Source organism: Lytechinus variegatus, chromosome 13 (genome assembly GCF_018143015.1).
Source record: "Lytechinus variegatus isolate NC3 chromosome 13, Lvar_3.0, whole genome shotgun sequence".
NCBI classification, from domain to species: domain Eukaryota; kingdom Metazoa; phylum Echinodermata; class Echinoidea; order Temnopleuroida; family Toxopneustidae; genus Lytechinus; species Lytechinus variegatus.
The window spans coordinates 14,650,012-14,666,688 of NC_054752.1; the positions used below are offsets into that span (position 1 = coordinate 14,650,012).

At 34.7% G+C, this 16,677-nt stretch overlaps 1 protein-coding gene across 1 annotated transcript; it reads right to left on the reverse strand.

Moving 5' to 3' along the window:
• Positions 1–6,659: 6,659 nt before the first annotated feature.
• On the reverse strand, positions 6,660–14,528 carry LOC121426435 (spermatogenesis-associated protein 48-like). The gene is given in 10 exon segments (XM_041622734.1): positions 6,660–7,606; positions 7,915–8,022; positions 8,575–8,718; positions 9,678–9,745; positions 10,300–10,441; positions 10,909–10,979; positions 12,289–12,383; positions 13,033–13,563; positions 13,566–13,608; positions 14,425–14,528. Coding segments are annotated over 9 exon segments (1,332 nt in total). The 5' UTR covers positions 13,603–13,608; positions 14,425–14,528; the 3' UTR covers positions 6,660–7,470.
• Positions 14,529–16,677: the final 2,149 nt, after the last annotated feature.

Below are 16,677 nucleotides of genomic sequence, written 5' to 3' on the forward strand. Positions count from 1 at the left end.
CTAGGAATCGATGGATACATGTCATATTCAGAAAATATAACAAATAATTCAGACGTTGACATTGCTGGCATTCCATAGTTGAGGTTGGTTTGATCAATCGTAACTCTTTGTAAGATGGGGTCCAGGATTTATGTTTTCTCTCCCCTATCCAGGGTAATGTTTGTCTATTTAAAAAATTGGAAACTTTCAAAACTAAGTTTCAAAAATCGAAAAAGATTCCAGAAGATTTTCGGTGCTCCCAATTGCTTTCAACTGGATCTTACAATACTCATCGGGGTCTAAAATCTATAAGTTTGGATACAGTTGAAATACAGCAGTTATAATCAGTCGAATATTTTACATGTATATTGATCTAATTGGGCCCTGTGCCAAGAAGACTAGTGATTGATTCAATCAAACTCAATTGATCTCAATTGTGTACATGAAAGATACAAGTTGAGATTAATCTCATTCTGATTTTGTGTTGGATCAGTCACGGCACTCTATTAAAATGGGAATCTCATGTAACTGGTTAAAAGAACAATATTAATACTTACAATTTTACTCCTTTTTTATGCAAACTACGAATTCCCTATATGGATAGAAAACATGGGATATTTATTTTTTGTAGCACAACTTCGTGAGCTTAACCTGTATTTACAGTTCCTCTGATTTGAAACCTTTTGCAGCTTACCTTGTCATTTATAGAAAAGGCAGGTGACAGTCAGATATTTGTATGAAACATTACCTTGTGTTTGTATATATTTTGTACTCGAAATGTTTCAAAAATAACACTAAGTATTTTACTTATTAAAAAAGAGATTTGGCAAGTTTCATTTTATGTAATTATGCTACTAATTGTGTAATTTTAAATGGCTTAAAATAATCATTAATTAATCAATTAAAAAAAGTATCACTTTAAATGGCTAAAAGATGCCACTTAAGTTGTTGATGTTGTAAACAGATTAAACATCTTTTGGCGATCTAGTAAGGGAAGAATATGAATACAAAAATTGTTTTTTTTATAATTGCAACAAGTAAACATATAGTCACAAATGTCTTCCAGATAAATGCCTCCAAAATTGATGGTTGAAATATATTTGTGTTGTCTCCCCTACCTGTTAGTATGTTTTAAAAACATTGTTGTGGAAAAATTTTGCTTGCAAAATGAAATATAGCAGCAAGTCTTCCAAGCTGAAAATGCTTAACTGAAATTGGATCATCACAAAGAAAAATGAACCATGGTTGTAAAAGTAAAGATTATCAATTATGAATAGTATGAAAAGGTTTACACTCTAATGTCAAAAGACTTGATTTTCTTTGCGTGAAAAGAGTCAATCAACTTGAAATGTTTTTGTACTTCAGTCAAATAGTCTACTTTTTTATATATCCAATTTTTTAAACCAACTATGTACAAACTAATGAGGTCTCTATTTTGCTACGATGAATTTTTTTAGTGAAAGAATATCTTTTTCAAAAAGTAATAGAATTTTATTTTGACATTTTACAGAAAGATAATGAGTGTAAGTGCACACCCAGTTGCCATGTTAAAGTTCACTTTTTGTTCAAACTTTTGGCAAGTTTCTATTTTGGGGTTCATTTGTATTTTGTTTCTGAATGATCTGTCGTTTGTGTTCACACATTTCCAATTCTGAGACCATTTAAACTCCGCTGGGGTTTGGGTAATGCGTTCAAAACATTTTTTTCAAACAAGATAAGGTTAAAAAGTTCAGAGTTTTAAAAAATATTCAAGGTTAAATTTTGGATATGCATTTCATATTGATTAAAGGGAAAGTTTATAAATTCAGAGTTGGGTTGACAATATTATTGGTTAACCTTTGGAAGTTCACCTCATTAAAAGTTGTATTCTTGGACTGGATTTAAAGTCAAACTTATGAAGAAAAATTGAAATAACACTGATACTATGTGGTAATTACTTTCTTCTATTGGATTTTGGTGTAATCTCATTTTTATAAAGGTATTTGATGCACCATTGTAATGATTATGATGATATGTTGTTGTGTTTGCTAAACCCTATTCAAGGTTTGCTACTGTTTTAAATGTGACTGTTGACGTCATCCTTTAAAGTATTTCTGTCCTTTTTTGACTTGGTTAAAACTTAAATGCTCAGATGTTATGAAAAAGTTCTGGTTCTTTGAAAATGTTTTATTCTAGTTCATTTAGCTAATAAATCTACATTGTTATCAAGTTGATGCCTTCCTTGTGCCAGAGATGTTCAAATTTGAATGATTATAATATCCACATATATTGTGCAGAGATATTTTAAAAGTATTAAAATAATAATGTAACAATCACAATTGGGATGATATAAAATGTATGTCACAGGATTTAATTATTAGTTAATACCATAATTTGTCAAGTTATTTTAGGTGCACATTAATTGTACAACAATTATAATGTATGATTATCTTCAAGACACACATTCTGTGTATCTGAAATTGTTTTTGTTGCAATTCATATGGCACCATATTTTAGGAAAACTTTGTAAATGTATGGTTGCCAACAAATTTTCAACCAGCAAATTATGAGATTTTTGCAAGTTGATAATGATTAACAGTACTAAAATGACATGCATTTTTGAGCAGGGAGTTTTTGTACTTGGGCGTTTGTATATTCAGCAGGGGGCAATTTGTCATATCGGGCATGGAATATTTTGTACTAGGGTGTTTGTAATTTCGGCATGGGCCATTTGGAATATCTCAATTATAATAACAAATGCAATGAAACATAACTTAATTATCTTTGCTCTTTCAAAATTAATATCTAAATAATACAGAAAAATGCAATAAAAGTAACTTCATTATTTGTGATCTTTCAAAATTGTATTCTCATGCATTTTGTATTTGCCACAATTCTTTAAAAGAGTGGTAGTTTTCTATACACCATTTGTATTTCATGCCTTGTGTACTTTTAGACATGGTTTTGTCAAAAAAAAATTGCCAAAGTGTTCTTTCATGACGATGTTCAGAGTTATAATGTTTACCTTGTTAAATAGTTACCAAGTTTCAGAGTATTCGTGTGTTTTGTGCTGCTTACACGTAAAATCAAGGGTATGGTCAGTGCTTTAAAGAAAAATAAAAAATTTCTATGAAATTATTAAAGATAAGGAGACAGATTGTTGTGAACTATAGTAATGATTTATAAAGAAATTTATGCTGTGGACAACCAATAAAACAAGATGAATAAAAAAATCATGTTCATTCATTGCTTTTGTTTATGTGAGAGTAAGCTTCAAGTAATTTTTTTTATATGGAGTGTTGTGGCCCAGTGGAGTAGTCTTCGGACTTTGAAACAGAGGGTCGTGGGTTCGAATCCCTGACACGGCGTAATTTCCTTCAGCAAGAAACTGATCCACAATGTGCTGTACTCAACCAAGGTGAGGTAAATGGGTACCGGTAGGAAGTAATTCCTTAAAAAGCTGTGTGCACTATGAACGCCCAGCTAACTGGGTAATGTAGGAGCGCCTTGAGCACCTAACAAGGTGGAGAAGTGTGCAATATAATACCCTATATTATTATTATTATTATATCGACTCGTGGGGCTTGTTGCAAGAGAAATTATAATCAATCTCTATCTGATTTTCAGCCAATCAACAGAGTGTATTCTAGACTTGCAATTGACCATGTTATGTCTAAATGCAACTCGTCTTGCAACCGGCCCAAGATTTCCATTTAAAAAAATCATTCTGCATTCATAGGTGATGTACAATTTTGTTTGTGGGGTTTTACTTTAAGAGTATCCCGAATTTCACTATTTTTCAACAAGAAATCACCTGAAAATTGTGTTTTATGTGAATTCTGAGATATTTTCAATATCAATTATAACTGGAGATGTTGCCCTTGCCCGAAACATTTCAACCTAATATTAAGATATGCAACTATTTAGCTTATGTTTGAAAAGGAACATCTTTTTCTTTTCTTGATTGTAGAACGTGTACCTAGGGAAAATACAGTTGCTTCTATATTTTTTATAGCAAGATCGATACTCTGTGTTTAAAAGACGGAGTACTTTCAAATCCAATTTTTTTTTGAGGAGGGGCTATTTCATGTATTATGAAACTGTTCATAAAATTATGAATGCATTTATGAACATGTGACCAAGTTGTCAAAATATAAAGGGTAAACAAAATTGCAAACTATAAAAATAAAGGTAATACATATGGAAGAAAATATGATTTCATGGTGTGTGTGCATGGGATATCTCTCTTTGAAACTTGTAAAATCATGTGTTTACACCATTATCAATTTGAAAAAAAAGCTTTTAGTCTATGGTATTTAACGTAGGCTTCATGTAATCAAAAGACAGAACATCAAGGAAGTTCAGAGATGAAAAGGAATGAATAAAATCGTAGAGGGAAAAAGATTTGGATGGAATCACTAGGACCCCCCCCCCCTTCCTAACCCTTCTGTTGCTATCCATTGTGGCCCATATTCTGATAGCAGGTTTAACTTAAACTTGGGTTTAAAGTTGTGGTTTAAGTATGGGAAGCCAAAAGTATCAAAATTTTTAGGAAGTTGTATGTTTCTTATGTTTCCTGTGCTCTTTCCTGATTCATCGCTGGTGAAGACAATCGTCTATTTTATACTTCCTAGACAATTATGAATGATTTGAAACCAAATGAGCTGAAGTATGATATCTCTACTGTTAGTGATATATGTAACAATTGGCTATCCATACTTAAATCACAACTTTAAACCTGAGTTAAAGTTAAACCTGCGATCAGAATACGGGCCTGTATATGAATGTTTAATACAGTTATTAAAGTGAATACCATGATCGAGGCCCCATTTACAGCTCAAGTGCACACAGAAGAAAATAAAACGACACATTTTGTTTAATTTATTTTTACATGGACGGATATTTATTGCTTTTCTAGAATGTGTCCAATGATACCATTGTCATAAAAAATAAAACAGACATTAGTTTTGCATATTGTTCCACTGCAATCTTGCACTGCATATCATTCCAAATAATGATCTATAAGTATAGAAAGTAACCAACAACTTTGAATAACAGCTTTTCAAATATAGAGTAATATAGCGATTACAATATAGATTTAGAGGGATGCATTTTTATCAATGATAATAATACCCATACAAAAGTAAAAAAAAAAAAAAGGGGGGGGGTCCAATATTCAAAAACTTACATAAAAGAGAAGGTTCTCATATTTTACATTAAGCTATACACTGAAAGACAAAAGTTATATATCTGTTCTCAGATAATAAAAAAATACTTGAATAAAAAATATGTTAAAAGAAAGTAAATATTATTATTCAACCTACAGCATTTACAACCGCACCAGAATTTAATCTGTGTAAGATATAGTGTTTTGTATTCCACATAGTACAAATTCTCATTAAATTAAAAAAAAGACTATCATGCTCATTGTTCCTAAATGATATTCAGAAAATAATCACACAGAAAAACATGATCAGCAATTACAAAATGCGCATGTGAATAATTAAACGGCTCAGTTTTTGAGGCAAGAGAAATCTGGGAAGCATGATGTACAAGTTGCAAATCTCAGTATAAAAATGACCCATTTCATGAATTGGCCCTCATGAATATTCATTATCTCTCAATTGTGCCTACAGCCATTGAAGCACATCATAATGCTAATTATTCGAAATACTGAATAAGTGTCAAGTCCAGAAATAATTCATAGGTCTCCAATAGTCACACAATGTCACTAACTTTATTAGCATATTTTCAAAATACTATCATTTGAAGATCCTACATTCAATATTGAGACCATATAACTTTACAAATCCTCTTTGATCCTCATGGTTTCAACTTAAATATTTTGATTTGATAAAGTGCAATAACAAATTTACAGTAGATGTAGTAAATCTTTGATATATATCATAACAAGTATGAAACTTTATACATAGTCCCAAAGGCAGCGATCATTCATATATACACATACTATTGTCCAGTAAATGTTGAGGAATAAGATATATATATAATCTTAATTTGAGCTTATTATCACATAATACAATCATAAAAACAATTATCCATCCAATCTTGTCTTATTCACAGCATATAGGCTACAGAATAATTTCATATAATTGCACATACAGTTTAGACAAAGACAAATACATTAACACATGTAATAATGTAGAAAAGGCATTCAAAATAGTCGTATAAGGCATACTTAATTGCATAGATCTAGTGCACGTATATGAAATACAGGTGCAGGGGAAAATACTCAGTATTGCTATATAATGATAATATAATTACGGAAGAAGGCACCTAAAACATTGAATGCATGTTGCATATTTAGTATATTACATCTGGAAGAATACTACAATTATAGAAAACTATTCATTCATAAATCATTTTGATCATTGTTTAATTTATAGATCTCTAACCGTACATATATACATTACAAGGGAATACACAATTGTTGCAAAGGTTACTTTATCACTCAAATGAAGAAAATGTGACAAAATGGCAGCATACATACAAGCTCTTCATGCATTATAAAACCTTAGAGCCATTATTTCCCTTTGAATAATTGCAAAAATTTTTGAAAGATTTTCACTAAAAATACTAATGCAGAGGAAATGGGCACAAATGGTTTTCACTCTTGTGATTATTCCCTTGAGTTTTAGACTGCATTAGAAAGTTAACAGACAAAACCACAAAAAGGGGAACAAGAGGACAAAAAAAAAGCATTGCACCTCAGATTTTCTTCTCGTTTTTTTTTATAAATAGCATGTGATGTTAGGATGAGATGGATATATTATCTAGAGCAAAAACATCTTCACTTGAGAATTAGCTGAAATTCACCCAAAACAGGTTGTTACTCCATAAAAAAATCTAACTGGGATTTGTTATTGTAAGGTCCCCCCCCCCCCAAAAAAAAAGCCACAACTTGTGGCCTTTACAATGTGATGACATAGCCTTAACTTAATAATACTGGTAAATAATAATTATATGCTACATATATAAAAGCACTTAATACAATCTTTCCACACCCTGCATACCATAACACAGGCAGGGCAGATCCAGGATTTTCCAAAGGGGGGGGGGGATTTTCCCAAGGAAAAATTTGACAGGCAAAAAAAAAAGGCTTCACTAGAGGGGGAGCACTTCTGTTTTATCAGCATTTTTACATTAAAAATTTGAATTGTGCCTCTCAAAGGGAAAAAGGGAGGGCACGGGCTGACTTGGCCCCCCCCTGGATCCGCCAGTGTACACTGGTATTAGATATGGCTACCTTGATCACATGCCCGACTCATTTAAGGAGTTTCTTCCTCAGTACACCTGGATGGAGAGTGGCAAATACAAATAAATGCCTTATGCCAATGGATACATGTACTGCAGTGTACTTTGGACCGTGGCACTTCTGGTTCAAAGTCTGGATGTCTATCCACTAAGCCACAACACTCCATACTCATAGTAAGCTCAAGATCTGATTGGGAAAAGCTGAAAACTAGGCTTACAGTTACCATGGTAACACGGCCTTTACCTATACTGTTCTAATGTCCTCTCATCCTTGTCTACTTTGTTGAACGGGTTGCAGGGTGGTACCAAAGTGACCATCTTGGACATTCGTGATGTCCTCTTGTGTGCTGACTGGTTCGGGTCATATCGGTCAATCCTGTCGAACAAGAATAAAAGAATGAATTAATGAATCGACAATACATGAAAAAAAAATAAATACATGTACATAAAAGAATGATTATATAAATGAAGCATTCAAGGAATTTCTTCGTACCAGGTACCCCATTCACCTCACCTGGGTTGAGTGCAGCACCTAAAAATGTTGGTAAATTTCTTGCTGAAGGAAAGCATGCCATGACTGCGAATCGAACCCACGTCCCTCAGATTGAAAGACGAGAGTCTTAACCACTAGACCATGCACGATGCCCCTACATATGGAATCTACCATAAATAAATAAAACCTACCTGTGAACTCTAGCTGTAGTTTGTGGTGGCGGGATGGGCACATTAGCATTTGCTGGTTTCTCAGACTTCCAGTGTGTACAGCCTGTATATCCAGGGATGTTTGGCCGACTGTGGAGAAAAATCAAGAAACAAGTGGGTCAGTTGAGTGTGTTGAAATCAGTGGGTCAGCGAGGCACGATAGCTTAGTCGGTAGAGCGGGGTTTCGGATTCTGGTGACCCGGGTTTGAATCCCATCAGTGGACAAGTGCCCTTTGGTAAGGCCTTAATCCTCATTACCACAGAACCCTCGGAGAGGAATTTAAGCTGTTGGTCCACTGGTTGCTTGATTACAAGCATTAATGTGCTCTTAGCAATCAGGTAACATAAAAATATTATAATAAAAAAAAAGTTTAACAACTCTTCTAATATATTTCCTTCTTGTCTTAAATGTAGCAGTATATCTGCTAGTTAAGCGATTGAAATTTGCACTAGTAATCCAAATCATGAATGATATGAATCAAACTAAAACAAGTACTCTCATATAATCAGAGTTGATACAAAGTTTGATGAACTTTCTTTTGAAAGAATGGCATTTCAAATGTAAATCATGCTTGTAATATTCTTGCTTGACTAAAAATTTCACAAACACATGCTCTGTGGAAACAACCCTCTAAAACTTACTTTGCTGTGTCTGTGTACCAGGGAAGGCTGGTTCTCTGGACAGCAGAAGGGAAGAAATACTGCTGAGGATGATCTCGCTCGCCAAAACCTCCCACAAAACCAGTGTAGTTGGGAATCTGGTAGTTCTTCCGATGGGGGCTACAGCTGTTGATAAAACGAGAGGAAATTAGGAATAACAATTTAGGGTAAAATTGCTTGTTAAAAAAATTAATTCTGCAAAGTAGCTTTTTCTTGTTGATAATAAAATTTACATCTTTGCTAGGCTATTCATCTCTTGGATTTCTCTTCCCCCATGGGCCTAGCAATGATGTATTCCAAAAACAGGTCAAATGCATTACTATGATGCAGAGATGGGGGATTTGGGGGCTCTTGTTCCCCCCCCAAAAAAAAAAAATCACAACCAAGGAAAAAAAGAGAAAAGGAAAAGAAAATGAAAGGGATAAGGGTGAAATATATTATTTTCAGAATATTATGTCAAAATCTATCACCAACTTGGATTTTTTAGATAAAAAGGTAGAAATTTTTGCTTGGTCACTTTGCTTGCTCGCAACTTTTTGTCAATTTTACGCAATACACCATATCGAGCCACTCAAAATTTTTGGCTCAATAATGCCACTGCATATCTGTATATGGCAAGTCACTGGGACCCCTGCAGATTGTCAATGTTTGCTTTATTAGAAACTAGTTTGCATGAAATTTGAAACATTGAATGAGCACATTTTTTTTTGTAAGGATGAATGGCAACTCTATATTTTGTAAATGTTTTGGGTAAAGGCCGCATGAATTACCACATGATCTGCGAATAATAAACCATCCTTCAAACATGTCTATTTTATCTTGGTAAAACAAAATCACAACTTGGGAATTTTTGCATAATTATTCATTATCAAACATCAGAAGAGTATTTCAAAACCATATGATATAATAAAGGAGAGTCTGCTAAAACTTAAAATACATTGGGACCCCAGAGATCCATTTGAAATATGCAAACTTTGACTCAGAAGAAATAAAGAACACATGGATTGGATAATATTATCTGAAAAGAGTTTTTCCTCTTCAACTTTATACTAAAACTCATGCAAACTTTTTAATTGTGTACTTACAATTCAATCGGTCCTTTGATATGAAAACCATCTCTGATCTGAAACATGTCAAATGATCTTCCAAGATTCTAGATGGAGGGGAAAAAAGAGGTATTAGAATTGCTTCTTCTCCTATTTTTTTATGGTATCAGCATTCAGTCATATCTCTGTCTATTGTCAATAACATCATTCCAATCATCGAATTCATGTTTCTTACCCATTCTCTGTTCTGTTCATATTTTATATCAAAACTTTGAGAAATAAGATAATCGGACACCAATACTTCAACTCGGTTCCAACAAGTGCTTACCCTGGACAATTAAGTAGATTACAAAAGTACCGTGGCAATCAAGTCAAAATAATTTAAAATGGGGGATAAGAAGAATGGAAAAACTGTTTTCTTGGTTGGGACACAATATCAAAATCGCAAATCAATAATATGAATTCTATGCTTCCGATGTAGTGATCAGTCTTCACTTTTTGTGTTACCCATGATACTTTGCAGTCCAACTTCTTTTCCTATGCCGCCAAAGTGCCCACTGGCTACAGTTTCCTCAGTTTAATAGGCTGGGCTGACAAAACACATTCAAGGAATTGATAATAATGTGTTTATGAAACAGGGCTCCATAAACTGAGAACATACCTGCCATGGCTGTGCGGCAGACTCATAACGTTTGTTCACACTGAAGCGATGTGAAACCGGGTCTGGTTGTCTCTCCAGGGTGGTGGCTGGGGGTAGGACCTTGGGCGCCAATTTGGCATCCCAGTTCACCGCTTCATATGCCCTATATCAAGGAAAAAAAATAGTAAAGTGCAATACCCCTAAAATAGCAATATGAATGTAAAAATACTGAAGATATTTGATGTGCAGAATTGGAAATCAATATTTTCTACATAGTGGGCTTTCTATCTTACTTTTGTTCATACCATAAATAGTCTGTAGAGCCTCCATAGTTTTATTCTATGAAATAAGTATGTAAACACGTATGTAATCCTGGTAGGTGTTTCATAAAGCTGTTCTCAAGATACTAATGACTTTACGCACGACCGGTGATCCTATCTTGTGCTAAATGATATCCCTGTATAATTGATATATGACCTAAGAACATGTTCCAGTCGTGCATAAAGCTGTGCGTAACTTTACAAACAGCTATGAAACACCCCCAGGTCTCATATAATCATATTCACATAGTTTTACAAACCACTTAATGACTACCCCCACCCCCTTTCGGGTCAAATCTACTACACTCACCTTTGGGTAGAGGGTAAGTAGACATATCTTAGTGCTGCCTCATCTTTCCAATCTTCAGCTTTGTCAATGACCTTCAAAGATAAATTTAGAATCAAATTTATGATATAGGGTTTGTAATCATTATGTACACACTATATAGGCCTACAGGTAACTGACATGAATTGCTATATTTGTATTAAAGCTTGTGTATAGTTTTGGTAAATCCACCAAAATGCACAGGTCTATCACTATTCCAATTCATTGCTAGCTAATATGAATGGATATGCCCTATAACAGTTATGATGTGGAGGATATGAAATGAAAATGTGTTTTACAGGATAAATTTTGCGATTTTACATGGAAATTTAACTTGATCGGGTCACCCAATCAAATTAAAATATCTGTGTGTTTTTGTCTTTCAATTAAATCCTATTCCAAATCATGGAATGGGCTGAAACTTTCAAGATATGTTCTTTGTCTGTTACTTTTGGATATCTAATCACTAAATTTATAAGATAAGTGCTTGAATGCCCATTTTTTTAATTTGAACAAGTATCGCCGAGAGAGGGCGCTATATATCCAAGATTTGAATATTTGAAATTTTCTCAGAGAAGTGCAGTTGGAAAAATATCTAACGGTCTCTACGCTTCAGTAAGACTGTCATATTAGATGATATTCGATTATCAATCACATTATTGACCCTTTACCAAAGCTATACACAGGCTTTAAAGAATGGCCTAAACAATTTAAAGGAGCACACTGAAAACTACCTAACAAGGAAATCCAAATTAAATCATTCCAATCACAAATAATCAGTATATCAAGATTTTTGGTCATACAAAAGTTTGTAAAGCAGAGGATAAGAATTATGATAAACAACGAAAGATAAAATTATTCTATCATCACATCTTTTATCCCTTAGACCAGAACACATAACTAAGGCCTAATTCATAAGGCAATGAAGATTATGGCAAATGTCATTGAAATCTAAATATTGAATGACTGCTAACTCTTGTAATCCGTGATGGAAATAGGAATTACAATGGGGGGAGGCAGAAAAAAAATACCATGACTTGGAGGGAGCATTTTTTTTTTTACTATTTAACAAATTAATAGCAAAATAAAAATGCAAATTTACATAACTATAAAACATTTTTCGCTTGTGTATCCCGCTCGCATTGAATGTTTAATGAGATACATAAGATTATTCTTCATAAGGATTCCTGAGTTTGTTTTAAAACAAGTCGCCATTAAAATCACTATCATTATAAGCAATAATTTGACCAAACAACGCACAAGAGAGCGCTGCATTTCTCCATTCTATCTACCGGTAAACCTCTGATCGAATGCTATACATGTATTTAATCAAATTATTATGTTCAAGTTGAATGGTACACTTACATTTGCTTGATTTTTAATGTTCTTGGAATGAATCTGTTGCCATATAAGGTCCTGCTCTTTCTCTGTCTTTCTGGGATCTTTATCACTTGTCCAGCCTGGAATAAGAGAGAGAGAAGTTAAGTATATTATTTCAAAGTCGCCCTTGCTATGACTATGGAAGGTCTAACTAGAATAATCTTCAGAAAATAAATATTTAGTTAATAAAGTAAGTGAATATAGTATCCTAAACAATACAGTTTGAAAACCTCTACTGGAATGCTTCCCAGGGAGTGGAGAAAGTTATTAGGCCTATATATATATTATTTGCATGACACTCCCAGGGGTCACAGAACCGGGGGAGGGGGGGCTTTAGCCCCCCCCCCCACTTTTTTTCCAAAACCGTGTACAAAAACGTAAAAATGACCAAATAATTGTGATTTTTAGCATGGTTAGCCCTCCCCACTTTTGGTTCAGCCCCCCACTTTGAAAACCGTTCCGCAGCCCCTGACTGCAAAAACTCAGAATCCAACGTAATCAAAGAATAAAACTATAAATCATTTTTATATGTCCTTCCAAGGGATCACATACTATATATAAAGATATCTTTATTGTTTCCAAAACAAAAATTCTTAGTCAGGACAAGATGATTCAAATTAACTTACTGTAGTTAACTACAGGTGTAATGTACTAATTAACTAAGTCTGTCTGAACATACTCTCTTTGAAAATGTTATATATTTTTTAAAAATGCACCAGAAGTACTGACCTCCTAGCTTTGCTCGTATCATGGCATCGCTTATTTTCCTGCTATTCCAAGTACCGGGATCATTTAAAACTCTTGTCTTCTGCAACTGAGGATCATTGTATTGCAAGGAAGCAGGGGCAGAAGCTCTCAAAGGATTCATGGCTCCACTGCTCTCCCGCGAGTCAGACTCCTTTACCTTGTCTCTGTGAGCAAGAGTGGTCGTCGGTCGCGGTGAGAACGGGGTGACTGTGTTTGGTGGATTGTCCGACTGCTGCATGTTCGGTATATTCTTGACCCCCGTATTTCTGTCCACATCTGCTGCAACCGATACAAACCCACTAGTTGGGTCAATAATTGGGTAATTGTCTCGATTAGGAGCAAGGGTGTCATCATTATATTTCACAAAACCTGGGTGGCCGTGATCTTGAAAGCTAGCTACATCAAAACGTCCTCTTGAGATCGGCAGTTTCATCAAGCGCTGTCGCCGATTTCTCACAATGCCTTGGACGTCGTTAGCCCCGGCATTCGTGTCTACTTGAAGATGAAGTCTCAATCACCGAGTGGCCTCGGCCTCACCATAGTTTCGGCCATCTTGATCTGTAATTGAAAAATACCAGAATCAGGTAAGAATTACAGTTCTAGCTCATTGATTGTGGAATAACGGCATACTACATGCATCATAGCAAAATTTTTCATTTTCTTGTAAAATTGGAAAATTCTTCACAATGACCTGAAATGGAATCGATCATTAAAAATGGCAGAGACAGAGGTTTTAAAGAAATAATCCATAGGGATGTTGCTGTTACTAATTTAGCATTGAATTTTGAAACTTATGTTGGAATATCTGCAGTTTATCTGGAGGTATATGTGAGACTGAGAGCTATATCTTTCTTGGCTTTGGATCAGACAAAATTAACATTTTCATACATCTTTAGTGTGGCCCACAGAAAAAAAGGGAGTGATTTTTTTTAAATTTAATACTTTGCAGATCAATTCGCAAGTAGATATTTACAATCATATCCAAAGAATCCACTTCATGAATACTTCACAAACCATTATTTTGATTATTTTTGTGATATCGCAAAGTATAATTTAGACTTCACGAAGTCTTGATGAAGTCAGATATCACAAATATAATAAAATAACGGTTTATGATACAACAATAATTAAACATGATGTATTATAATTTGAAATTTCATGAATTGCTATAAGCAATTTATAGTTAGGCCCATCAGTAATACATCGGTAATTCGGCCCTTCCCTGATGTGTATATCTAAAACATTAGAAAAAAAATACATAACACGAATACTCGCATATGGACCGGGTAGAGTCTACTACACACTGATATATTTTGCTCGAACCTAATATTTTCGAAATTCACTGAATTAAACAGATGGCATTCATATACGTACCTAATGCCTGTCCTCCGCTTTAGATGATATGTCCTTTCCCACTTTTTTGAGGTGCTCGTTTTATAAGTTTCTTGTACTTTCTTCTCCTCGAGTGCTTTCGTGTTCGTCTGTGTCATATATGTCTGTATATGCCGTGCTGTGGTCTGCCGAAACAACAATAGTATACTACAGTTGCCAAGAAACGGAGTTCAATCATGTTTATCGATTCCAGCGAGATCGCAAATCTAGCTGATTGGAAGAGTCCATTATATTGAAGGGATTAAAATGTTCAAACATAATATCTAGCTAAGGGTTTTCTCGTGAAATTAATGCATTTGAATAATTCAATATTTTACTGAATTTAAGATTGATGTTTGAAAATAAATGTTTAAATGTGAATGAGGCAAAACTATTTTAGCTCACTTTGGATACTATTATCCGGTTTCCCCTCTGAAACGAATGTAGGAATCCAAACACCTGTTACGTCTTCTTCGATAAGTTAAGCAGAAGTTTCCACCAATCGGGTGCATTTTCAGTTTTCGTCTGCTTCTCACATTTTGATCTGAGTTATCATTCAGATCAGTGCATTTGAGTCACCTGACATTCTTAAGCATATATTTTCTTATACAGAAACTGTATTTAAATGAAAGGGTCCTGAGCAATATACAAACTTTTATTTATTTCAGGTTGCAAGATCGTGTCGTTGTTGTTTTTTTTGGGGGGAGGGTGTAAATGTCATCATGAGAGAGAGAGCATGTTGCAAGCGAAAAATTTCGAATTTGAAAAGAAAAAGCTTTCATTTCAAAGCTCTTGGCGACATAAATGGGACACCGCACAACACTTACATTAGGGTCGACATGTAGGCCTATCTATATTTTTCTCTGTGGTCGAAAAACGGGGGTCTTGGCTTGGAGGTGGGTGGATGGGGGGGGGGGCTACCATCACGGTTACACTTCGTAATTCTGAAGGTTCTTTATTCCGAAGGTTCGTAATTCCGAAACACGTAAATTGCCTATACCTCGATGTTCGTTAATCCGAAAACGAAAAAAGGGTTTGTTAATCCTAACATTTATGGCGTAATTCCGAAGGTTCGTTAATCCGAAAAGGAAATGAGAGTCGTAATTCCGAAGGTTCGTTAATCCGAAAACGAAATGAGGTTCGTAATTCCGAAGGTTCATTAGTCCGAAAACGAAATGAACAACGAACCTCATTTCATTTTCGGATAAACGAACCTTCGGAACAACGAACCTCATTCCGTTTTCGGATTGTCGAACCTTCGGAATAACGAACCTTATTTCGCTTTCGGATTAACAAACCTTTGGAATAAAGAAGCTTCGGAATAATGAATGTATACGACCATCACCGCTTGGCTATTTCATTAATCCCTACAGTGTAATCACTGCTAATCAAATCAAAGCTTGTTGAGCAAGGAGTCATACTACTAAGGCACACATTCATTCTATTTCATTTTATTTCATTTCTGCATTCATGATGAAAATACAACATAATTATACAAAGGCTATAACAAAATACAATAATACAAAATTCCTAATGTAAGCAAAGAAAAATAAATATTAACAAGATGCATTATTCATTTGAAAGAAAAGTCATAATTTAAAAGAATGCAAAAGACTGTCATCGTGAGCGATTAATAAGTGGCATCGTCAAAATAGTCTTTTCTTCACCGTACATGCAGGTGCAGGACTGTTGCGGTAGAAGGCAGTTGAATTATTATTTTTTTTAAGAAGGGGATGCATATAATGATTCTATGATTTTTGTTTCAATAGTACCATTCAATGAGTATATTGTTAAACACGACTTGATACTGTCTGGAATATTGTCTAAATATCAGGATCATATGTCGCATTAATTGATTTATGTGTTATGAATAACTTTAGGATGGTAGAGGTTTCCTGCATGTGCCGGTTGGGTATAGGAATGAACAGACCTGTTGAACCTAATTAAACAGGGGCCGCGGAACCGGGGGGCTGGGAGGCTTCAGCCCCCCCCCCCCCCACCATTTTTCCAAAACCGTGTACAAAAACGTAAAAGTGACCATATGATTGTGATTTTTAGCATGTTCAGCCCCCCCCCCCCCCCACTTTGAAAACCGTTCCGCGGCCCCTGTTAAAGGACTGAGAGAGTACATTATTAAAATATTTGAACATAACGATAGCTCTATCGTATTGATAACAGGGCACCGTTTTACAAAGAGTTGCGATTGATCCGATCAATCACAACTATGGACGGCTAGCAACGTCAATATATATTGCG